The 24,262-nt window shown below is 43.4% G+C and overlaps 1 protein-coding gene and 1 long non-coding RNA gene across 7 annotated transcripts in view; both read left to right on the top strand.

Annotated features, from left to right (window-relative positions):
* The window catches only part of LOC109265878 (uncharacterized), a 73,183-nt gene extending 62,088 nt beyond the window's left edge, over positions 1–11,095 (top strand). For all 3 annotated transcript variants that reach the window (XR_008420949.1, XR_008420954.1, XR_002079390.2), the window contains 3 exons: positions 3,592–3,723; positions 8,468–9,146; positions 10,701–11,095. This is a non-coding gene — a long non-coding RNA (uncharacterized LOC109265878). The remainder of the gene's footprint in view (positions 1–3,591; positions 3,724–8,467; positions 9,147–10,700) is intronic.
* Positions 11,096–14,090: 2,995 nt separating this feature from the next.
* The window catches only part of DGKH (diacylglycerol kinase eta), a 182,665-nt gene continuing 172,493 nt past the window's right edge, over positions 14,091–24,262 (top strand). For 2 of the 4 annotated variants that reach the window (XM_053899179.1, XM_053899180.1), the window contains exons 1-2: positions 14,091–14,376; positions 21,193–21,417. In XM_053899179.1, coding sequence (XP_053755154.1) covers positions 14,317–14,376; positions 21,193–21,417 — 285 coding nt within the window. In that variant the 5' untranslated portion in view covers positions 14,091–14,316. Of the gene's footprint in view, positions 14,377–19,676; positions 20,511–21,192; positions 21,418–24,262 lie in introns of those variants that run through there. The other 2 variants (XM_053899182.1, XM_019447434.2) reach the window with 2 other exon arrangements.

Genomic DNA, 24,262 nt, shown 5'->3' on the forward strand with positions numbered 1-24,262 from the left:
GGCAAGAGGGTCCTTTCCTGACCTGAGAAGGCCACAGGTGAGCAACCTAAGCCAAGCAATGTCATACAGTATTGAAGAGCATGGGCTTTGGAGCTAGGTTGCTTGGGTGAAATCCCAGCTCTGCTCCTTGCTAGGTGTGTGACCTCTCAGTGCTGTATTTTCCTCATCTGGAAAGTACAGAAGTAGCAGTACCTTGCTCTAGGGTTGCTTGGGGTTGAGATGAGGGCATATGTGTAAAACTTTTATAACAGCCTCTGGCTCATAGCAGCTGCTATACAAGTGTTAGCTGGTAAGCCTTGGGGTAAAGTCTTTATTCGACAATAATTTATTGAGCATCTACTACGTGTCAGGCACTTAAATACTGGGAAGAAAGCAATGAACAGGACCAGGTGTGTGTTTGTCCAATGCTTACATTCTGGAAGGGAGACAGTTAGTAAACAAATGAACAAATAAAGTAATCGGCAGTGATAAGTGCTATGAAGACTATAAAACAGGGTGAATGATTGAGAGAGACTGAGAAGGTACTTACACACCCTTATGTTCATTGAAGCATTATTTACAATAGCCAAGATATGGAAACAACCTAAGTGTCCATCACTAAATGAATGGATAAAGAGGATGTGAGATATATGTGATGGAATATTACTAGGCCCTAGTAATAGGCTTTAGGAAAGAGTAAAATCTTACCATTTGCAGCAATATGGATAGACCTAGAGAGTATTATGCTAAGTGAAATAAGTCAGAGAAAGACAAATACCATATGATTTTACTTATAGATGGAGTATAAAGACAAATGAACAAACAAAACCAAAGCAGACTCATAGATCCAGGAAACTGTCAGTTACCAGATATGAGAGACATTTGGGGGTGGGTAGGTGAAATAGGCAAAGGGGATTGAGAGGTATAAACTTCCAGTTGTCAAACAAATGAGTCATGGAAATGTAATGTACAGCAGAGGGTATATAGTCAATAATATTGTAATAACTTCGTGTGATGACAGATGGTAACTAGCCTTATTGTGGGGACTATTTCATAACGTATAAAAATATCAAATCTCTATGATATAAACCTGAAACTAAAAGAATATTGTATGTTAACTATACTTCAATTAAAAAAATGCCAAGACAGGACATGACATGTTTGGGGAACGAGAAGGGCGGTATAACTGGGGTACAGAGAATGAAGTGAAAGTGGTATGACATCAGATCAGAAAAGTAGGCAGGTGACAGTAAAAGGACGCTGAGAATTTTGGAATTTCAAATATCTTCGGAGTAGTGTTCATAACCATTAGTAAATGCTAAGCAGATAACTGACATGACTTGATTTATGCTGTAAAAAAACCCAAAAACATTCTGTCTGTTGTATTGAATGTGGATTGTACAGGAGGGGTAATAGTGGAAGCAGGGAGGCCCGCTGAGAGACCAGCACGATAATCAGTAAGAGATTGTGGTGGTTCACACGAAAGGAAAGTAGGGACAGCTAGAAATGGATAGATCAATTTTGGAGGAAAAGTTGACAGAACTTGCTGATGGACTGGATATTGGAGTCAGGGGGAAAAGAGGACTCATTTTAGGCCTTTTTATTTGAGCTACTGTGTGAATATTGGTATTTTTTACTGGTATGAGAGAGAAGCAGTTTATAGGTGAAAGCTATTTTGGATATATTAAACCTAATGCACATATTAGATACCTAAATGGAGATGTCAAGTACGTAGGTGGGTGTATAAGAACAGAGCTTGGGGAAGAGTCAGCTTGGAAATATAAATACAGATGTCCTCTGCATATAATTTAAAAGTCAAGGCATGAGACCCAACAAAAGCACCTGGGAAGAAGGTATAGATAGAGAAGAGAAAGAGGCCTAAAACTGAGCCTTGGGACTCATCTCATTCAGAGTTTGAGCTAAAAAGGAGGAGCCAGCCAAGGAGATTGAGAAAGAATGCCCAGTGAGGTGGGAAGAAAAGGAAACGAGGGTAGTTTCATGGTTCTCTGTAAACATAGAAGTCAAGAGAAGGAAGTATTTTAAAAAGTAGGGTGTAATCAACTGTGTTGAAAGGTCAAGTATTGTTGAAAAGCTAAGTGAGGTGAGGACCGAAAAGTGTCCATTGGATTTGGTAACATGGAGGATGACGGTGAGCTTGACAAGACCAGCTTCTGTCGTGGGGGAAAGACAGACAGCTGGATTAGAAATGGGTTAAGGAGAGGTGAGGAAACAGGGACTATTTTCTTTGGACTGTTCTTTCCTCACCATTAGAGTAGCAAGGGAAGAAGGCCTTTGACTCTAGACCTGCCTTAGCCCACCGAAACTTAGCAAAGGACCTCATCACAGTTTGGGACAAAGCTTCATAGTAATTCAGAGGCACACTGCTCCTTTTCACCCTTTTTTTTTTTTTTAATCTCTGAAGAAGCTTCGGGGAGGGCTGGCCATGGTGGGGCAGGATAATTGGTCTGTTTTTCTCTCTGTTCACTGAGAAACCTAACCTATGCCTATCCTCAATACTGACATCAAAACATTAGAATATTAATATCATAAATCACCACTTCATTTTTTTGGAGTATAAGCGTTTAATGCTAATGACCCTTGACCTTCAATCCCGGCTTTTGGAAAGCTTTTAATCTTGTTAATGATATGCTTAAACAAATTAAACAACATGACTAATTCTGCGGCCTAGTCACTGACTGATTCCAACAGGAAATTTCTCTTCAGGAAAGTTCACTCTGAAGGTACATTCATCTGATGTCTAGTCATAGACAGGGTATTTTTTTAGATTGTGAGGCAAGAATATCATATTCTAATAATAGGCCAGTCGAACCTGCAATTGTTTGTTCATTTTGATTTCTTTATTCAAAGCAGTGTGCTTTAAAAAATGAAATTATAAGAATCTTGTGTTTGAAATAAGTTTCCAACCTCATCCTTCACCCGCTCTCCAAAGGGTAAAGCCTGTTCCAGCATGTATTTCTTACTCTGCCCTGGAGGAGACGGTTAATTTCTAGATCTTCAAAGATGCCAGACTGGTTAGTCAGATGATTTCTAAGCCTGTTCAAAATGGCTCCCTCCCCCTTCAATCATCATTCCTGTGATTCTCCACTCCTTCAGCCTTTATTCAAAAAAGAAATTAGAGAAGAGAAGTAGATATTTTAAAATGGTACCTGTGCCCTCTAGTTTTGAAGACATAATATCAGGGTGTTCGAGATGGAAGATAGTAAATTGTGATAATCCAACCTCCGTTGCCTTCTAGGAGTTAAAAGGATTAATTAGTCAATCAACTGATGTGCTCACTGCTTGCTATTATTACTGTGTTAAAGATGTGAACCCATAAAGTCTTTGCCGCTGTATTAAGCCCTTCATGATCCATCATATGCTCACTTCTTCAGTGTCATCTCACATTCACTGCCTCATGCTATAGTTAACAATAATATTACCATTCTTTTCAGAACTTGAAAGAACCAGCAGAGCTCTCTTTTACCTCTAGACTTTTATAAAGAGTTCCTTTTCCCCCACAGGACGGCTTCCTGCCTCACAGCCCCTCCCTATCCAACGTGGTCTAGCTAATTCATAAGAGTTAAGTCTCACTTTCCATGTCACTTCCTCCAGGAAGCCTCCCTTGATGACTCAGGATGGCTTTGCGCATCGCTTCTATGTGCTCCAGTACTCCCTGCATCGTGGCGCTTACCACACTATTTTATAAAAGTACAGATGTCTCCCTGGTACCAGGCCTCAGATGTAGTAAGTTCTCAACACATATTTGTTGAATGAATGAATGAGTGAATGAATGCGTGCATGCATGGAATAACCATGATTTAAAAAACATTTTTCTTTAACGCATTCAAACACATTGCACTGGTAAATAAGACACGAAATGAACTGTAACTTTAACTTCAGTCTAACAGTTTGTAAAGTTCTAAAAGTTCCACACCTTGTGACCAGAGACACTTACCTAATGAGAACTGTTTAACATGATTCTGAACAAGCCAATGTTAATGATTTGCACAAAGTAAGTGTTCAATGAACTCTTATTGGTAAAGAAATTAAAACGTAAGGTATTGATACACTTCCTTGATGACACAAAAAGCAGAGGTGTCATTAAATGATTTTCACATCAGATTTAGGGGCCCAAGATATCCTCCCTGACTTGCTGCAGGGCACATGGCCCCCATCCCCATGAAGATTAAATGCAAACAGCCCCAGTCCTCAAGCTCCAGTTTCCACCCTTTCCCTACACCTTTGGCCACCATCCTTGTGATTCCCAGACTGCTGCCAGCCTCACAGGAGCGGGGCCAGGTAAGGGGGAGAGGCGGGACTGGGCAGACAGAATGGCAGGTACTTTGCTCTGGGCTTGGGTGCAACTGGGACCCACTTGTGGCAGAGACGTAAGGCAACGCCAGCTGGGTCAGGAAAGGCTCCCGAGCTCCCATCCCATTATCTGCTTGTGATTCTGCAGGTCCCTTTCTGGACTAAAAAGGCTAGAGTTGGAAAGGTGGAGGAGAGGAAGGGGCACCCAAGGTAGACTGGCCAGGCCCCTGGCAGGGTGGAAAGGTGGTGGAGCTGGAGACAGAGTCAAAGCAGTGTCTAGGAAAGTGGGCCTGATGTGCAAGAGTCTGGGAAAAGGACCAAGAATGGACCCAGCCAGTCTAAGACCTTTGTACTGCGGGCAGGTGCTGTACCCTGGGGTGACAGGAAAGAAATACACACTTTAGACCTGGATTCCAGTCAGCTCATAACAGTCAACATTTATGGCGTGTTTTTCTTCCTTGACTCCTTTATTCTTGGCCCTGAAGAAGCAGGGTTTCAGAAGCCTTATTCCTCAACCTGTGCATCAGACCTTTTCCCAGGAATTAGTCTCTCTCTCTCTGGCATTCCATCATTTCCCCTGGACTAATTCCTGCCCACTCTATAAACAGTTGTTTATTTCCCCATGCTGTAAAATGGCGCTAACTTCCCCCAGCAAAATTCTTGAGGTGTATGTAGTCCATGGTCCTTGTTGGTCCTTCCTCTGTATCTCTGTTTCTTGATCCTTCTTCCACCTCTTTCATGGGACCTTTACATGGTGAGAATTCCACATGCCAGCTCTATAGCTCTGACAAGTTCTGTGACCTCAGGCAAATTGCTCAATCCCTGAACGTTACTCTCCTCATCTGTAAAATGGGGCTGATGACAATTACCTCATGTTGTTGTTGTGATGATCAAAGCCAAGTGTCACGTACCTAAAAGGCACTTTTAAAAACCTGTTATGTGCAAACTTTTGAAAAATCTATGGTTTTCTCATTCCGGTAGCTGCTGATGTCGAAGACTGTATGACATCCCCCATGAAGGAATGAAAGACAATGTTCCCCATCTAATCTAGGTGACGTAGATTTAGCAAAGTAGTTTTCCCCTTATTTCTTTTCCTTTTCAGCTGGAACTTTCACGTGTGTAAAAAGCACCTATACTATACCAGACATTTTTAGTACAGGATTTCCCTTGTCCCTTAAACAGTACTGAGAAATTGGTATTATTATGCTCCTTTCACAATGGAGGAAACAATTTGCCCAAGGTCTCCGGTTAGTAAGTAGAAGAGCAGGAGTTTGAGCACAGTTCTCTTTAACAGCAGATGGCACGTGCTTTCCACTAAATATTAGTGCTCCTCAAATGACAAGGTGCCAAACCTCACTCTCCTTGCCTTCATCTCTTCCTTGTATAGTTTTCCAAAAGAAAGTACAGTAAAACCTTGGTCTGGGAGCATAATTCATTTCAGAAACATGCTTGTAATCCAAAGCACTTGTATATATCAAAGTGAATTTCCCCATAAGAAACAATGGAAACTTACATGATTCATTCCACAACCCAAAAATATTCATATAAAAATGATTTTAATGCTATAATACAAAATAATAAAGAAAATACAAAATATAAAGAAAATAAACAAATTAACCTGCACTTACACTTGAAAACCTTTGTGGCTGGTGTGAGGGAGACGAGAGAGAGGAGGGTTATTGTGTAGGACAACTTTCACTATCACTAACAGAATCACTGCTATCTATTAGCTCAATGGAATCTTTTTCTGCATGGGGGCCTTTGTATATGCTCACACGGATGCTGACTAGAGTACAGAATTAGTAAACTCTGGTCATACAGTGTATTTAATGTAACTGGTAATAAGGCAGCAGAGGAAAGGGTCTGTATCTGCTGGATGCCTGATCAAGAAAGAAGCAAATCATTCCTAAGCTTACTCTTGTTTGGAAAAGCAAAGGACTGTCCACTGGTGCTTTGAAGTGACAAAAAAAAAAAAAAAAAATACACTAGTACCAGTTTTGGGCACCTTCCAACACTCTGAAAAATCACTGATTTCTGCCAAACACCACGGCCTGAGAGCAAGCATCCAAGCATGGGAGACAATCACCCACAATCCCGCAGGGAGAGAGAGAGAGAGAGAGTGAGAGAGAGAGAGAAGGAACCATTGGCTCACTTGTAATCATGTGAGGTTCCGCGTCACGTACTACTTGAATTGCAAGACATAGGCTCGTTTATTGAGTTAAAATTTATTAGAAATGTTTGTTTATCTTGCGGAACACTCACAGAACAAGTTACTTGCAGTCCAAGGTTTTACTATATTCTTAATCTGCTCTGAGAAAACCACTGTAAAAATATTAGTCCCTTAATCTGGGGTAGCTTTCTTGAGGTTCTCTGCTTGTATCCCCAGTGTTGAAGGCCACCGCTGACCACTGGCTCCCATTGCCCTCCCTAGCCTGTTGGCCCCCGATCGCACATCCCTGAGGGCCACTGAATTGGGTGCTGGGCCGCCTGGTCAGCGTTCCCTTCATGTCTGTTGCCCCAGTTCCCAGCATTTTGCTTTGATTGATTTCTGATACTTGGTTCTTGACAGCCTCCTTCTGGGATCTAGAACTCTGACCTTGAATGTAAAGGGGCTGGGCACCTGCCACCACCCAGGTGAAGTCCACTGAATGTATTCTCAGGGATCACAAAAGCCCCATCCTCAGCTCTGCTCACTTGGTGGGAACCCCACAATTCACCAGTTTGAGTCACAATGAAATTTGTCACATTTTATTTTAACTTTTAGACCCAACTCTTCACCCTCATCTGGCCTAGAAGACATAGCCCTAGGCCCCTGTTATTTGCACTTTTCCTCTGCTTTATTCCCTAGTCTCAGTATACCTCTTTTTGTGCATTTAAGGATTTATATTTCCCTAAATATACTGATTTTTATTAACTTAAATATGATCAATTATTAACAATTTTCTTCTCTAAAAAGCAATAAATACTTATTGTGGGCAAAATAAGAAAGTCAAAGAATATGCATAATCCTACCAGACATCAAAAAGAAAGAATAAATATCTGACATTATGGAATCCAACTGCCTGAGAATAATCACTAAACACCTTGAGGTATATCCTGCCAAACTTCTTAATACATATTCACATAATATTTACATTTTATTTATACATTGTATTTTAAAACCTACATTTTCTTTTTTTTTATTTTACATTTATTTACTTTTGATAGAGAGAGACAGAGCACAAGTTGGGGAAGGGCAGAGAGAGAGAGAAGGAGACACAGATTCCGAAGCAGGCTCCAGGCTCCGAGCTGTCAGCACAGACCCCGACGCGGGGCTCGGGCTCACAAACTGCGAGATCATGACCTGAGCCGAAGTCGGACGCTTAACCGACTGAGCCACCCAGGTGCCCCTAAAACCTACCTTTTCACTTGTATTTTTAGTATCCTTAGATTCACAGTCAACAAATGCTTAATTATTTTTAAATGTTTTTCTCTTGATATTGTGTGGGATGAGGGCAGAAGAATGAGATAAAATCATTTGTATAATTTGTACACTTAAATTGTGGTCTGTAATAAACAGAAAACACCCCCCAGCACCCTGCTACATGAAGAACCATGAAGGGTGCTTTTATTAAGGCAGCAGGTATAACAGCCAATGTGACCCACAGAGAGTTGGGTTTATTATGGCTCTTCTTTTTGTGCGCCCCACACTACTTTGATAAAGTGGAATGAGGGCTGCGGTTTCTATTTCTTGTCTTAGGTAGGTACAGTATTACTAAGATGTAATCTGTTTATAGACTTGCTTCAAGTACAATCCTTATTTTTTTTAAGTTTATTTATTTTGAGAGAGAGAGAGAGAGAACAAGCAGGGGAGGGGCAGAAAGAAAGGGGGACAGACAGAGGATTCGAAGTGAGCTCTGTGATGATAGCAGAGAGCTCTGTGTGGGGCTTGACCTCATGACCCATGAGATCATGACCAGAGCTGAAGGTGGACGCTTAACCGACTGAGCCATCCAGGGAACCCTCAAGCACAATCCTTAAGCAGAGAATCTTTATCAGATTACTTCTTTGGGAAGTTTTGTTAGATTCCAATATGCTCCATAAAAGATCTGCTCTGTGTTTCTTCAATGTGAAGAGCACTCTATGCCTGCATTTTAGTTGGCTGTATTCCTCATGAATGATAACTCATGTCCTCCAGGTGCTGGGTCAGAGACGAGGAATATCCCTCTATGAATATAATCTAACTTGAGAATGAACCTCTGGTTGCCGAGAAACACGACCCTGAAACTTACTGAGATCTACCATTATGGGAGATTGTATGTTCCAAAGAGGACTGCACAAGTATGTATGTCTCATCCCAAACGTTTCTCTTCGAGTGTTTCTGATACTCCTCCCACTGACAAGTTTGAGACCTGTACGTTCCATACCCTTGAAACTGGGCAGGGTTTTGCGACAACTCCAATTCATTTGGTGAAAGTGATGCTATGTGATTTCTGAGGTGAGGTCATAATAGAATATAGCATCCGTCTGGCTTGCTCCCTCTTGCCACACACCTTGGGAACCCTGATCCTATATAGAAGAAGTCAAACCAGATATCTTGAAGCCACCATACCGAGAAGAGTAGTGGAGAAGCCTATTAGAAAGAGTGAGAGAGACCTTAGGAGCCCCAGGCTGTGCCAGCCCTCATCTGCCTGAGTCTTCTAGCATCCACTGCTATTCACAGTGAGCCAGGACAACCTACAGGTCCCTGGCAGAGTCAAATGTAACACCTCATGGGGTGTGCATAACCATCACGGAAAACAAGTCCCATTGAAGAGGAACTCACAGCGAAACATTATAAAGCACACAAGGAAACAGGCCACCACATTTGTGACTCAGTAAGTGCAACAAATGGGAGAATTGATACTCTATTAACTATAGATATTAGAACAATGTTTAAATTATGTTGTTAATTTTAATTCCAGGATAGTTAATGTACATTGTTTTATTAGTTCCAGGTGTACAATATAGTGATTCAATAATTCTATGCCTTACTCATCATGATAAGTGTGCTATATTAGAACAGTTTGAAAGACTTTTAAGTAAATGTGTTTAGAATGTTCAAAGGGATAAAGGAAAAGGATAGACTAATACGAAAGTAAGATATTATGAAAAAAAAGAACAGGTAGATTTGAAAAGAAAAGAAACAAAAATTCTAGAAACGTAAACAAATTAAATTCAATGTCCATTTTAAAGACTATATAATACAACTGCAAGGGGAATCTGAGCAAGAGAATCAGAGAGATCTGAGAAAATCACCCAAGGTCAGCACAGAGAAAAAGAGGGGAATATGAAAGAAAAATGAAGACCTGAGAAAAAGAGAAACTCAAACTCCTATTTAATACGAGTTCCAGAAAGATAAAATAGAGACAAAAAAATGCATGGGGTGGGAGTTGGGGTGCGGGGGAGGAATACTTGAAGCAAATAAGGGCTGAAAATTGTCCAAAACTGAAGAAGGACTTGAGTCTTCAGGTTGAAGATGCATATCAAGTCCCAAATAAGATATCTAAAAAACAAATCCACCTAGACACAAATCACTAATGTAAACATCAACTGGGGGAAAAAAAGAAAATATTGTTACTATGGTGAAAAAAGAATCTATAATAAAGGAATAACAATGAGACTGACCAGACTTCTAATCACCCACAGTAGATGCCAGAAAGTCATGAAATAGAAACATCGAGGTGCTGAAGTCAATAATTGTCAACTTAGATTTCCTTAGCTGATGAAATTCTGATTCAAGAATGTGAGAGAAAATAAAATGAGAGTGATTATATGAAACAGAGAATTTTACTAGCAGATATGATGAAAAAAATACTAAAGAACATGCTTCACCAAGACATAAATTGAGCCCAGGAGGAGAGAATGGGATAAAAAGAGCAAATAGTAAGGAAACACACTAATGAAATATGTTGGGAAAATTAATTAAATAATTATAAATGTAGTAATGGTGATGACTAATTTAGTAAAGAATTGAAAAATAAATAGGAAATTAAACAATGCTAGATAGCAATACATAGTTTATAGGAGGGGAATTGGGAGTTAAAGTATTTTATTTATTTTTGTTGCTTAAGATTATCTTTAAAGGAAGGAGTTAAAGATACTGATGGAATCTTGGGTGTTAGGTATAAATGTTAATATTTTAAAGGTAATCACTGAGGATTGAAATAAAAGGTATAAATTCCAAAACACTAGGAGTGTTTAGAAAAAGAGAGTAAATGAAAGAAAATTCAATTAATCCAGTAGAAAGCAAGAAAGGAGAAAAAAAGAAAGCAAAGAAAAAGAAAATTAAATAAATATGAAACAAGAAGGTGGTAATAAATCCAAAGAGGGTATTCATGATGTAAAGAGAGTGCTAGTTTTTACTAAAATCTGTTTTCTGTCTTCCATAGTAATAGAGTTGTGGTTGGAACATGGCTGCCCAGATAATGGCTCCATTTTCCTGCTCCTTTGCTACCAGGTGTGACTAAGTAGCTAAGTTCTGGCCAATGGGATATGAGCAAATGAGAAGTGTGTCACTTCTGGATCCAGGCCTTAAGAAGCTTCTACCAAGTAGATAAAGGCAATGCTCTGAGGAATGGAATAGAGATATGGAACAGAGGAGCCACCCTGACAACCTGGACCACTTATCCTAAGACTGTTTCAGGAGAGAGAAATAAACATTATGTTTCAGAGGAGTCAGAGAGGAAGATCTCTTTCTTACAATAACCCTTTACCCTAATTAATATACATGATAAATGAAAACTGATTAAAATAAAAGGCAGACTCTCAGAATGAGTTAATAATACCGAAATTCAACTGTTTTTTACAAGACATACTTAAAACATAGTGACTAAGAATGGTTGGAAATAAAGAGATGAGAAGATATATACCAGGCGACCACTAACAAAAAGAAAGCTATGGTATCATGCAAAATAAATTTAAGGTGAAAAACAATGGGCAGATAAGCATGTAATGAATTTGCCTAGGCAACTGGATTATAGTCCTGCTTTGCGATTTATACAGTGAAACCTTGGGCAAATTGCTTTATTCTTGTCTAGTTTCAATTTCCATCTCCATAACAGTTGATGATATTTTATTTGCTGAAATGTGAGAATTAAATGAGATAATGATGGGAAACTGATTTTCTTTTTTTTTTTAATTTTGTTTATTTATTTATTTATTTAGAGCAGGGGAGGGGCAGAGAGAGAGGGAGAGAGAGATCACAGGCAGGCTCTGCCCTGTCAGCACAGAGCCCAACTTGGGTCGGGATCTCACAAGAACCATGAAATCATGACCTGAGCTGAAATCAAGTGTTGGATGCTCAACCGAGGGAGCCACCCAGTTGCCCAGGAAACTGATTTTCTATAGCCTTAAAAGATGAAACTCAAATTCTATCACATAATTCATTCAACATTTACTGAGCAACTTTGATGCACCAGAAACTGTACTGAGAACTAGGAAGATGGAGATAAGTCAGTCATAATACTTGTCATCAGGGATATTATATGTTAAAAAATGAGTTTAATAAAATCTTCCAAGGCGTTGCAATGGGGTAGGGGATGTGCATTGCATCTAGAGTGAGTGGCTAGTTCTAACCTGCAGCAGTGTCAAAAGATTTCATAACGAAGCGGCCCTTAGGTTGCATCCTGAAAGATGAGCAGGTGTTTGGACAGGCTGAGTAAGAGGAAGGGCATCCCATGAGAGAGCACAGCATAAAATTAAGAGGCCTTACAGGGAACTGCATGCAAGGACCTCAGAGTTGTTTGATAAGACTGGAGAAATAGGTACTGGCTAAGATACTAGGACTTCATCTTACAGGTAATGGGGAGTCATTTGAAGGGCTTATCCAGGGAATGACCCACTCAGTTTTGTATTTTAGAAGGCTTACTTTGGCCACAATGTGAGAGATGGCAGGGGTGAAGGTCCTACCAGCTTTGAGGCAGTGAGACTAATAAGGGAAGAAATGCAATGTTTCAGGGGCTTGAAACACAGGATCTGAAACCAGACAAGAACAGTGACATTGGAGGGAAGGTGATATACAGGAACCTCTGGTGTGTGGAGGGGGCAAATGGGAGAGAGAAGAAGGAAGCTGGGACAATTTTCAGATTTCTCCTTTAGATAACTGGGTGGATCGTGAAGGTATTTATTGAGAGCATAAGACTACAGAGAAAAGCCAGATGGCAGGAAAATTAACTTCTGTTTTAGTCAAGCTGAGTTTAAGGCCCATGGGATGTCTGGATAGAAATTTCTGGTAAGAAATTGGCTTTACAGAACTGGAGATCTGGGATAGGGGTGGGCGTTTATGAGTTATCAGCACATGGTTGGTAGTTGAAGTCATGGGTGCTGTGTGGAAAGACCAAGCAGTGTTAGAAACGGACCAAGGGCAGATTATTTAGCCACTCCAACATGTAAGAGGTGGCAAGAAGGCTGAGCATGAAACAGAGAACTTAGAGACGGAAGTGTCATAGGGGCCAATGGAAGGGATAGTTTCAAGTCTGGTCCCCAATGACAAACACTACAGATAGGTTAATTAAGAAGAGAATTGAAAATAAAAACAACAACAGTATACTTGTTTAGGGCCTTTTTAAAGCCATAAATGACCTTTGTCAGGGTCACCTCGTGAAAGTTGGTCTGCAGGGAAGAATGAGTGGTAGATTAAGAAATGGATGTGAAAATAATGAGAACAGGTGTTTATCTCCAAAAGAGCTTGGCTGTTGAGAAGGTGGGGACTGGATCAAGTAAGTGTTGTTGTTGTTGTGTGTTTTTTTTTAATTTTTGCAGTTTGTTTTTAAAATGCGTGAATGTGTTTGACATGACTAAGAGCCCTGGGAAGATGCTGATAGAAGGAGCCTGAAGTCCAAGCTAGGGAATAACCTGTGAAAAGCCATTCTTGGCTTGGAACTAGATGGAAACCGATTTCTACGCCACAAAGATGATCAGAAACGCCATTTGTAACGTTGTTTTCAAAGGCTGGAGGAGGCGACTTGCCATTTATTGAGCACTCACTGTGAGCCAGTCCCTCTCCCAAATTTGAATGTATTGCTGGAATTGGAAGGCAGATCGACTCCGTAGCCTGTTCTTTCCACGAAACCGTTAATCATTAAACATGAGTAAAAGAAGCACTCCTTCAAGCTTCAACCCTCCTGCAGATGCTAACCCATCTGCAATCTCTTTAACATCACAGAGAATAAACCATCCCTGCACAGCTGGTTCAGGAGCGGCTCTGGAGTGCAGTTCCCTTGCTCTGTGGAAGTCGGTAACTGTCCAGTGTGGCTTCATTCCAGCCTCGGCGCCCGGAGGAGGGGGAGGTGCCCGCAGCACCGGCAGCCGGCGTTCGGAGGGAGGCGGGCTCGGGCTGCAAGCACCGGGAGAGGGAGAGAGGGAGAGGGGCGCTGGGAGGCGTCTCCCGGGACTCTCAGCCACGGCCGCTCCCGTGGCCGGCGCGTCGGCCCGCCCAGCCCGGGCTTTCCCCGCCGCTCCCGGCGCGCCCGGCCGCGGCTCGGCGCCCGGCCCCGGGGACGGCCGCTCCTGCCCGCCGGGCCGCCCGGTGCCCGTGACCACCCGGCGGCCGCTTTCGGTTCCGCGCCTTATAAGGCCTGACAGGGGGGTCACGTGCGTCCCGGGCCGCCCGCTGGGAGGAGGGGGCGGCGGGGGGGGGAGGGGCGGGAAGCGGGGAGGAAAAGGGGAGGGAGCCGGGGGCGGAGGAAGGAGCGAGGGGCGGATTCTGTGGCCGTGGGAGGCGGTGGCAGCGGCGGCGGGGAGCGGACCGCTTGGAGCTGGACCGAGGTGGAGGAGAAGGAGGAGGAGGAGGCGGTGGAGGAGGAGGAAGGGACCGGCGCGGGGGCGGGAGAGCGCAGCGCGGCGGAAGCCGGAGACGGCGGGAGCGCCGGTGGCTGGCCCCGGGCAGGAGCCGGGGCGGCGGCAGCGGCCGAGAGGACCGCGGCGAGGGAAGCGCATCCAGCGGCCCCGGCGGCGGCGGGGGCCCGGGTCCCCGCGCCCGGGCGGCCGGCGGGCGCGGGCGGCGCGATGGAGCCGCAGCACGTGCGCCCCGCGCCCGGCGCCCGCAGCCCGGCCTGGGAGGAACCGGTGGGTACAGCGCCCGCGCCCACCCCCTCCCGCTTCTCCTCTGCTCCCCCCCGCCCGGGCTGGGTTCCGTTCAGGAAATGGCCCGGGATGAGGTCCCCAGCTGCTTCCCAGCCGGGGCAGCGCTTCCTCCGCCGCCCGGGCTCCTACTCGCGCGCCGCCCGGAGCGCCTTTGTCCGGCCAGCGGAGGCTCTCCCCGTGGGGCCGGCCGCTGGCAAACCGCTGACGACGGCCCTCGGAGGACCGTTTCCGTTGCTCCATCGAATTCTCAACTTCTGACTTGATTTTAGAGCCGGGGGGAGGGGGGTTGGAGGAAGGAGACGAGGAACCCAGACGGTGGGGTCAGCGTGCGGGCCGGGAGGGACCGCTCTTCCCTCCTGAGACCGCGCCCCGGCCGTCACCTGGGCGCGCAGGTTCCTAAGGACCGCCGGCGGCGGAGGCTGTTCCCGGCCGGGAGCCTGGAGCCACGCCTCCCGCTAGCCGCTACAGCCCCGGCTTTTCCAGGGTTCAAGGGTTTTGGCAGGGATGGAGTGAGAAGCTAACCTTGATCTCACTTCACTTGCAGCCCGGAGGTTGGGTAATTTTAGGGACCGAGAGGAGCGTGTGCGTGTGTTTTGTGTGTTTGAGGATAAGGAGGAGGAGACCGGGGGGCTTTGGATTTGTTCCCTCAAACTCCTCCAACTTCCTTCTTTCTTCTAATTCAGACAGTCAGAACCATCTCACATCCCTCCAGGGATTCTACCCCGGAATCCCCGTCTCACTCAGAGCTCTGTAATCCTGTGTGGGCTGCCTTTTCCCTGGCATCGAATTTTGGCTCTCCACGCCCTGCCTCGATGTTTGCTACTCCGTGTTGGGTGAAATTCTTGAGCCTATCTGGAAAGCCTCGTCTGAAATTTCTGGCCTCACCCGTGTTCTGTTCAACGTGTTCGGATGCTCTTTTCCCAGGGACTCTGCGTGTCTGCTCAGGCTGGCCCCCTGCCTGTTAAGAGCTTCTAGGTCAGGTGCCAGGCTTGGTTTTCCTTTTTCTTTTCTGAGTATGTTACACCCTCAGCTCCTTTGCCCAAATACATTTCTCTGCCTCTTGTTTCCCGACCTTTCAGAAGTGTCCTTGGACTCTGATCCATCTGTATCTGCAGCTGTCTTTGCTTTTGGAAATTTGAACATGTCCTTAGGTTGGCCCATCTGCTCGTATTTCTTCTGTGGTTATCACTGGGGATTAAATTATTCCTGAAACTAAAACTACAGTTCAGTTTTGAAGTTTAAATCAAAGACCATTGAGAACTAAACTTACTGACCTGATTTTGTTACTTTTTTACTTTTAAACTTTCCTATATGAAGTATCTTTTGAACCTGGATGCTGTAAGCCAACACCAATCACATGGAAAAGTACCCTTTTATGTTCATTTTGCTCTAGGGTACTGATGGCAGAACTACTTTGTGCCTAGAAAAGTAGAGAAAAACTTCTAATGTTGTTTTACTTAAGTGGCAAAAATGAAAACGCTCATGTATTAGCCTTTAAAACTAGAGCCCTAATAGGAATGTATGAATGAACCATGACACTTTATCCAGACTGCAGAACTGTCCTTAAAAAATCAGGTTTTTTTTTCTTTAAACACTGAAGCCCCTTTTATTTACTCAGCAGATATTTTATCCAGCGCCTACTATGTCCCGGGACCGTTGGATATAGCAGTTAACACAGACATTAATCCTTATATTCTCACAAAGCATGCATTCTTAACAGAACATCTTGTTTCATATGTTAGTAGTTGATATTCAGATAGTCCAAGAAAAAAAAAATCTTCAGAGGTCTTACATGTGTGGCACAAAATGATACTTAAGTGATTTTATTTGAAAACCTGTGGGCATACATGTATGACCACAAAGTCTAAGAGGAATTCTCATTTAAGTTCTTTAAAAAAAAAAATGTTACCCAAATTTCTGAAAAGTGATGTATAGGAGAAAAAGGGGTGATAAGTTAGGGAAAAAAGAATACTTAAATTTTAATTATTTCAGACCTTTGGATCTAAGGGAGGAAATATCAGCTGAATCTAAATATATACTGAAAGACACAAAATTCCTCAAAATCAGGGATTCTTCAGTGTCTCTTGGGTCAGTGATTCCCCTTAAGAACCTCACCAAAGCTGTGGAGTCTCTCCCCACGATGTACCTATGCAACATGCCATATAAAACCAATAATAATATTTCAAGCAAACCAGAGTTCCTGAAGCCCAATCTGTGGATCCTCAAAGACCTTGGACTAAGGAACGTCTGCTTTGACTAGGAGTCCATTTGGCAGTTATTGAAGATCTGCTGTTTGATTGCAAATATAGGCAACTTTAATACTTTACCATAAAAGTATACTCATTTATATTTATAATAGGAACATTTAATATTGAATAGGAAATATTCACATTACACAGACCCTGAATTCTTCCTTATTGTGCATAATAGCATACCTATAAGGATTTACTCTCCTCATTCTTTTTTTGATGAAACCTAAAACATGATGATATGATTCCATGATTCTACATGGATCTACTCAAAAGAGTAGACATAATCTCAGGTACTGATGCTGAATAATAGTAAGGAGAACAGAACTTCTGGCCTGCAATGTACCCATGTCTGGAGTTGAGAGTCAGTTACTGGACTTCATGACATTTTTCATATTTGGAGATAAAATGAAATTATTTAGTTAAGTGAGGGCATTTAAATAAACAGCCTTATCATTCCTCCAGCCAGGGCATTGGGCCTGAAAGAAGATAAATGTTAACATTCAGGTTTCTGTGTATTTTCTTTAATGCTAGCTTTAGAATGCAATCATATCAGTGGAAATAGAGGCATTACCTAAATTTCTAATCAGTACGAAAATATTTCGGTGGTGGGAATAGATGGGTGGGAAGACACTTAGCCAAATATCATAGATGATATCCTGGGGTGGGGGTGAGGGGATGGGTAGTTTGAATTCTAGCCAAAACTTAAAAATTGTGGGAGTATTTACAAAGTAGTCCTTAGACAGTGATACTAGGATCGTAGGGTACATTTTACTTACTAAAATTTGTTTTTATTTTTATGTGGTTTTTGTCTACTTGGCTCTGATGAAACTGTTCAAAACTAATGGAGAATTAGAAAAGTAAGAGTTCCAAAGGAAAAAGGGCAAAAATGTAAACGAGAGGCTATAAGCGTATTTATGCGTTAGGTCTAGATGACAGTGGGTTTTGCCCTAGGCACGGGGATGACCATTGGTACATGAAGTTATATCATGATTAATAGGAAATCTTTTTCATTCAGGTAACAACCAAGGACATTTTAATGGAGTAAAGTTTTGAATGTTAAGTTCCAAATATGTAACAGTATATTATGGAAAGTTTGAATGGAAGCAGGCCTGTACTTATTCAGCCAGCAGTGTTCTTTTTGCATGGTTTCCATTGATTAGGAATGTGCATCCTAGGACGTGACTGTTTGAAAGTGCCAACTTGGGTTCTTCAGTATATAAAGGTAGAGTTCTATGTATTTGTGATATAATGTTTAACATAAAAGCACAGAATATATGGGATTTAAAAGTTGCAAGTGGATATTAAACTCTTGTTTATAAGTAATGCTTAATAAGAAGAATATAATTAAAAATATCTATCAGTAAGAATATGTTAATATTCATAAAGTTGTTATCAGAATGAGAATTGGCTGTGATTTATACATCTTGAGTGTAATAATTTTTATTTCTTTAAATGGGGCAGGAAGCCCTATAAAGTAGAAACCCAATTTAGTGGTAGCTTCTATTTCCCTTTCATCCTGAATGCAGTGTCTACATGGCTTATGTCCAAGTTTTTAATAGTGTGTTTGTGATATGTTATGTTCCAAACAAAGATTTCAAAGTAACAATAATAAAAGAAATATGTAAGACACATCTAAGAAATTATCTGAAAACACCAAGTAAGGAAAAAAATCAAGGGAATCTTGTCAATCAAAGAAATAATGCAATATACTACATATTTGAAATTTGTTTCAGTTGTCATTTTGAGCTACATTAAAATGGTTGAAAATATGGAGCTCTTGACATTGCTGTTATATTTTTAAGGGCAGTGAAGTGCATTGCAGGTATATGATATAAGGATTGGATATTCATTCTGGGAAGTTCTAATTTATGGATAAGACCTGAGAAAAATCTAATGGTTTGGGTACCTTACATGAGGGATTACTTGAAACAATCTCAGAAGAAAAGAGGGTTTTCATGAGTTGCCTTTTGTGGGAAATGAAGTGACATTCCTTCGTTTACCTACATGGTATTTTCACTCTGAGTGTCCTATAAACTGTAGAGCAGGGATAATTTATTTAGCATGAGTAGGCTAAGACTGGCTATGCTTTCAAAGTCACCACCAAGTTTTAGAACTTGTTACAGGAGTGTTTGAAGAGCAGGGATAACTGATGGTAAATTTTTATGGAGTAATAAATACCTTTACTTTGAGGTATTAATTGCCCAGCTCTTGCACATGAAACTCTTAAGCTATCTGTAAGCAACCAGTGTTTGAATGAGAAATGTATTGAATTCTCTAATTCAGACCACAGAATGGGCATAGGTGTGAAAACAGTGTCAGTTTAATAGCCTGGATTCAGGAAAATGTTAACTATACAAAACTTGAAAGCCTAAAGTATGAATGAAAACATAATTGACTAACTTTTGTATAACAAAAGTTGGTGCAGTAAAGTGAGTAGAACATTAGAATAGCTAATCACATGGTTTTGACTTTGGCCCCAGCTCATGATTTTGGGCCTCACTTAACACTAAAGGAAGAGTCTGAACTAGGTTTATTCTTTCAAAAGGCCGTTTACTAGGTGTTCTTGGCTACACTTTCAAACCTTTGGACTCCTCACTGACCAAACAATTAGGTTGAGCTAAAGACCATTATTTTGATCACTTTTTCTCTTAAAGCATTCCCTTCATGACAAAATATTCTTTGTAGATATAGAATTACATATCTACAAAACCATAAGGGCTCCAAGTTTATTTTGCCTAGCTCCTTCCCTTCGTAAAGAAGACAACTGAAGCTAGAGAAGTAGCTTCCATCAGTTAGTATTTCAAGGCATCAATCTCCTATCTTGGAAGATTCAAACCATCACATTTTACCTTTTAACGAACAGTGTGGATATATAGTATTGGGATTGAATATTGTAATTTATAACCTCTTAGAACTGTTTTGACATAGCGATCAAATTACTGGAAGATTTCAACTAAAAAAACCCAAAAAACAAAACCCCAACAGACATATTAGTCTATTAGTTAGTTTTGACATAGCAAATTAGTTTTGACATAGCAATCAAATTACTGGAAGATTTCAACTAAAAAAACCCAGAAAACAAAACAAAACCCCAACAGAATGCTAGTTTGGAGGACTCTTAAAGGTCATGTCAATTGAAAGCGTAGAAGGCCATGTCAACCGAAAAAATAGGAATGGGTACTGAAGGACTTGAACACGCTTAAGAGATTAAATGCTTTACTGAAGTGTGAAGAGACTCCACAGTCTGGCGGGGACTTTTGCCCTACTTAAAAATACAGCTAAGTTTAGAGTTCTCTGTGGATGACAAGAAGAATCTGTCATTTTAGTATCTTCTCCCCCAAGTCCTCCCACACCTACAAGGGTTCTTTGACGCTGAGCATGCACAACGCGCCGCAAGGCTGCTATTCCCGAGTGCCCGCGTAACCAGCTCACTTGGGACGAGTTGTGAGCTGTGGCTGCAGCCTGCTGATCCCGTTTCCTCCTGCTCTGGTCCGGGTTAGGGAGTGGCTCTCCCAGGACCTCCAATGTTTTCGTGCTCGGGCACTGGCGTTCACATGGCTTCAGTGCATTGTTTCCTTCCAGGCAGTCTCGCTTAGCGCTTCAGTTTAGACATTTATTTTGCATTCTGTGGTCTTGGGCTGCGTGTGCTCTCCTGTTTCTGCGCTCTCTCCACGCCCTTCCCAGTTTCCTGTTAGCCAAAGGGATCGCTCTTTCTGAACGAAAAGTTCTCAGAGCGGAGTGGAACCTCCCGGAAAATGCTCTTCTCTTCCGTGTGCGCCGGATGGAGGTGGGGGTGGGCCAGAAACTAAACACGGCGGTCGGGAGAGCTGAAAGGACCCGAACCCCAAGGCAGAGGCGGGAGAGGTATGGTTCATCAGAGATGCGCTGGGGGGTCGTGAGACTGACAAGGGGCAGCGCCCATCCATCTAGGGGGCCGAAGGGACTTTTATTCAGTGGGAACCGTGTGGTAAGGCCCAAGACTCGACAGAGATTCTAGGTCTAGGGGGTGGCAGGGTGTACCCAAGGGAGTCGGGAGGAAGCTGTAGGTTCCCCTTCTACTCCTAGGGCCGTTCTTGTCCCAGCGGCCCGGGAACCGAGGAAGGGAGGGAGCATCGCCACTGCCCGGCCTGTGGAGGGTGGCTGCGGAGATTTCTTGCCCCCCGACCCCCGCCCTCCCGTCCATCCTGGGGAGCCCAGACCCCACAAGAGGTGGTAGGTTGCCCCTATCCCTCTGTCACTCCCATCCTCTCTACCCGCGCCAAGTCGTACTCTGGGTCAGGAACCCTGTAACGTCTCGAGGCTGGGTGAGCAGGGGTCCCAGGCGGGCCGGGGTCCGCGTCCCCCGTGCGCCACTGCGGTCGCCGCTTTGGCCAGAGCCCGGCAGAGGGGCCTGGAGGGCGGCCGCCGGGAGGGCGTCTGATCCCGCGCGACCCTTTCCCCGCGGGGGCGGCTGGGGGAGCGGAAGATGGCGGCTGCAGCCGGGCGCGGGGCTCTGGGCCCGGCTCGGACCGAGCGCACCCACTGACCGCTGCCGCCGCCCCCGCAGGGCGGTGCTGTGTCCCCGCAGGAATCGGAGAGGATGGCCGGGGCCGGCGGCCAGCACCACCCTCCGGGCGCCGCGGGAGGAGCGGCCGCCGGGGCCGGCGCCGCGGTCGCCCCCGCCGGTGCCTCGGCGGGGCCCGGAGACGATTCTTCCGACAGCGAAGCGGAGCAAGAGGGACCCCAGAAACTGATCCGCAAAGTGTCCACCTCGGGGCAGATCCGGACCAAGGTGAGGTCTAAGGGGAGCGCGGACGGCGGGAAGCTGCGGGGCGGGGAAAAGGAGCGAGGGCGCCCGGAGCGCGCGGAGCGCGCCGGCGATCCCGGGAACGTGGGCCACAAGGTGAGGGCGGGGCCTGGCCCGGGGGCGGGGCCCGCGGGAGCTGGACAGCCGCGCGGCAGGAAGGGAGTCCCGGGCTCCGCGCGAGAGGCCGCGAGGATGGGCTCCCGGGGAGCTCGGCGGCCGACGTGGAGGAGAGGGAACCAGCGGCTCGGCGGGAGCGTGGGAAAATGCTGAAGCGCTCTTGAGAGTTCCCACTCAGGGAACTTAAAAGGACTGTTTTATTTTTTTGTCCTTCCTGCGTGCAATGGTTGGGTGGAGTATGTGCATTGCGTAGGGAGCCCAGTGCAGGCCGACCAGCCTGAGTTGCAAGAAGCCCCCCACCTTTCCTTCCCGCGGGCCCAGGCCCACTCCGAAAGGTTGTTTGAGGAGGTGACAGCGGACACCCCCCCTTGCCTCCCGCTGCCCTTTGGAAGGCAGAAGCCGAGGCTCCCTGCCTGTGTAAATGATGTTCGAGGTTAAGCACACCCTGCGCGACACAACAGCGAGCCAGGCTTTTGAGTCCTGGGTTCCTGCTAAGTGCAGAGTTCAGATCTTACCAGCGATGGTTAACTTAATGAAAATTAACCTCTTTGTATTATGTGGACTTACTATGTTGTGTTAACTCTTGTTTATGTAGCAGGTGCTTTTGACTCTTGACAAATCAACAAAGTTGATTTGTTTTAATTACATCTTAAGCATATACATAGCAAATGCTTATCACTGAAGGATTATTTATATTTTTAAGTTTTCATTGTACTTTAAAAGGCTTACTTTAACGATCAATTATCCCTGGTTGGATTTTAATGAGGTATTTGAAAAGAATCAAATTGAAAAGAATCAAATCACGGGAGTTGTGTGCTCTCTTTAAAAATAAATTTGCTGGGTGCCTGGTGGCTCAGTTGGTTAAGCTTCTGACTGGGGCTCAGGTCCTGATCTTGCGGTTCCTGAGTTCTAGCCCCGCATGGGGCTCTGTTCTGACAATTGAAAGCCTGAAGCCTGCTTCGGATTCTGTGCCTCTCTCTCTCTGCCCCTCCCCTGCTCACTCTCTGTGTCTCTCTCTCAAAAATAAATAAAACATTAAAAAAATAAATTTGCAAAAGTTAATTCACTATATAGTTATTTTTATGAGAATTTGTTTCCTAAGGTCAGTGGACCCCTGTATGAGAATAGAACTTTTATTGTAGGTCTGTGGAATTGTGCTTTTATTACCCTGCCTCCTTATTTTCTAAAATAAGTATGTGTAAGCACACACAAGTGTTAGCAAGATTCACTTAGCAAAGAGTCAAAGATTGCTTCGGTCATTTTTTTTTTTAATGTTCATTTATTTTCGAGAGACAGAGAGAGAAAGCATGAGTGCGGGAGGAGCAGAGAGAGGGAGAGAGGGAGACACAGAATCCCAAGCAGTCTCCAGGCTCTGAGCTGTCAGCACAGAGCCCCATGGGGGACTAGAACTCCCAACCAGGAGATCATGACCTAAGCTCAAGTCAGATGCTTAACCGACTGAGCCACCCAGGTGCCCCACTTTGGTCATTTTTTTAAATCGGCACATCTTGTAATTCATTTTAATAGTGATATTCTTTATAGAATTTATGATAACCTAAGGATATGGGGTTTCATGTATTTTTAGAAGATTAAGCCTAAAGAAGATAGGGACTTTCTAGCAGTGCCTTTAACATTTGAAATCTTACTTTAAAAAAAAAAGTTCATAAAACCGTGTTACTAATGGCAACTCAGCAGGTTTAAAAAATGGTGTATTTTATAGATTCATATGAAGTGGTTAAAATTCCATGCAAACTTATATTAAAATTAGCTGGTGAATTTATACTGTTTGAAAGAAAATATATGACTCTAATTTGTGTTGAGTAAAGTTAATTAAAAATTTGGGGGGGAGTAAAACTAAAATTTGTAGGTGTCGTGAATTCATGGTAATAGCTAAGATTATACTCTTCAAATGTTATATTCTCTGTGATTGGGGGTAAAGCATGTGTTTGAGACTAAGAATAATTTCAAAAAGCATACTTATTACTGGGTTTCCACTTAACTTTCTAATAAAAATATTTCACACATATTTTGTTCTCATGATTATACATAGTGATCACTAAATGAAATATTTCTTAAATTTCCCAAGAAACATTTCTTAAATTTCAGAAATTCTATATTTTATACTAACTCATACAAATGCATGTAAGTTCATCAGCCTTTTTGTATCTGAACACCTGAGATCCAGGCCTAAAACTCTTGAGACCAGTGAGTCTCAACTTCTCTCCCTGCCCCCACGGGCAATCCAGACTGTTCCTATGTGCTACAGATTTCATTAGTTGTATCTCTTTATCACACAGTACTGATTCTCAAGGAAGAGAGCTAGTGCAGTGAGGGGATTCATAGAATGAGAACTGCTAAATTGAATAGTGGTGCCCAGTCTTCAATTATGACCCAGCTAAGAGTTAAGGGAAAAATCTTTTAGAAAAAGACTATACTTGCTTGATTACCTCCACAGATATGCAAGATGGGACAGTCTGGAGGAAAAGGAGGCCAGGACTAGCCCAAGGCCCGGTGGTTTTTAAGACAGAAAGCCGTTCTTGCTCATACATACGATTGATGCATCAAGGGACCATTAGATCTGACAGGTTATGGTTATTAGTGGCATCTTTGATCCTGGAGGAATAGCAGCCCAGGATGGTGTGTGTGGTCCATGTACACATCCCTATGCACATATACACATATATTCATGTGTATGCATATACATGCTGTCTCT

Source organism: Panthera pardus, unplaced genomic scaffold, assembly GCF_024362965.1.
Source record: "Panthera pardus isolate Hobbes unplaced genomic scaffold, ASM2436296v1 HiC_scaffold_1, whole genome shotgun sequence".
Lineage (NCBI taxonomy): Eukaryota > Metazoa > Chordata > Mammalia > Carnivora > Felidae > Panthera > Panthera pardus.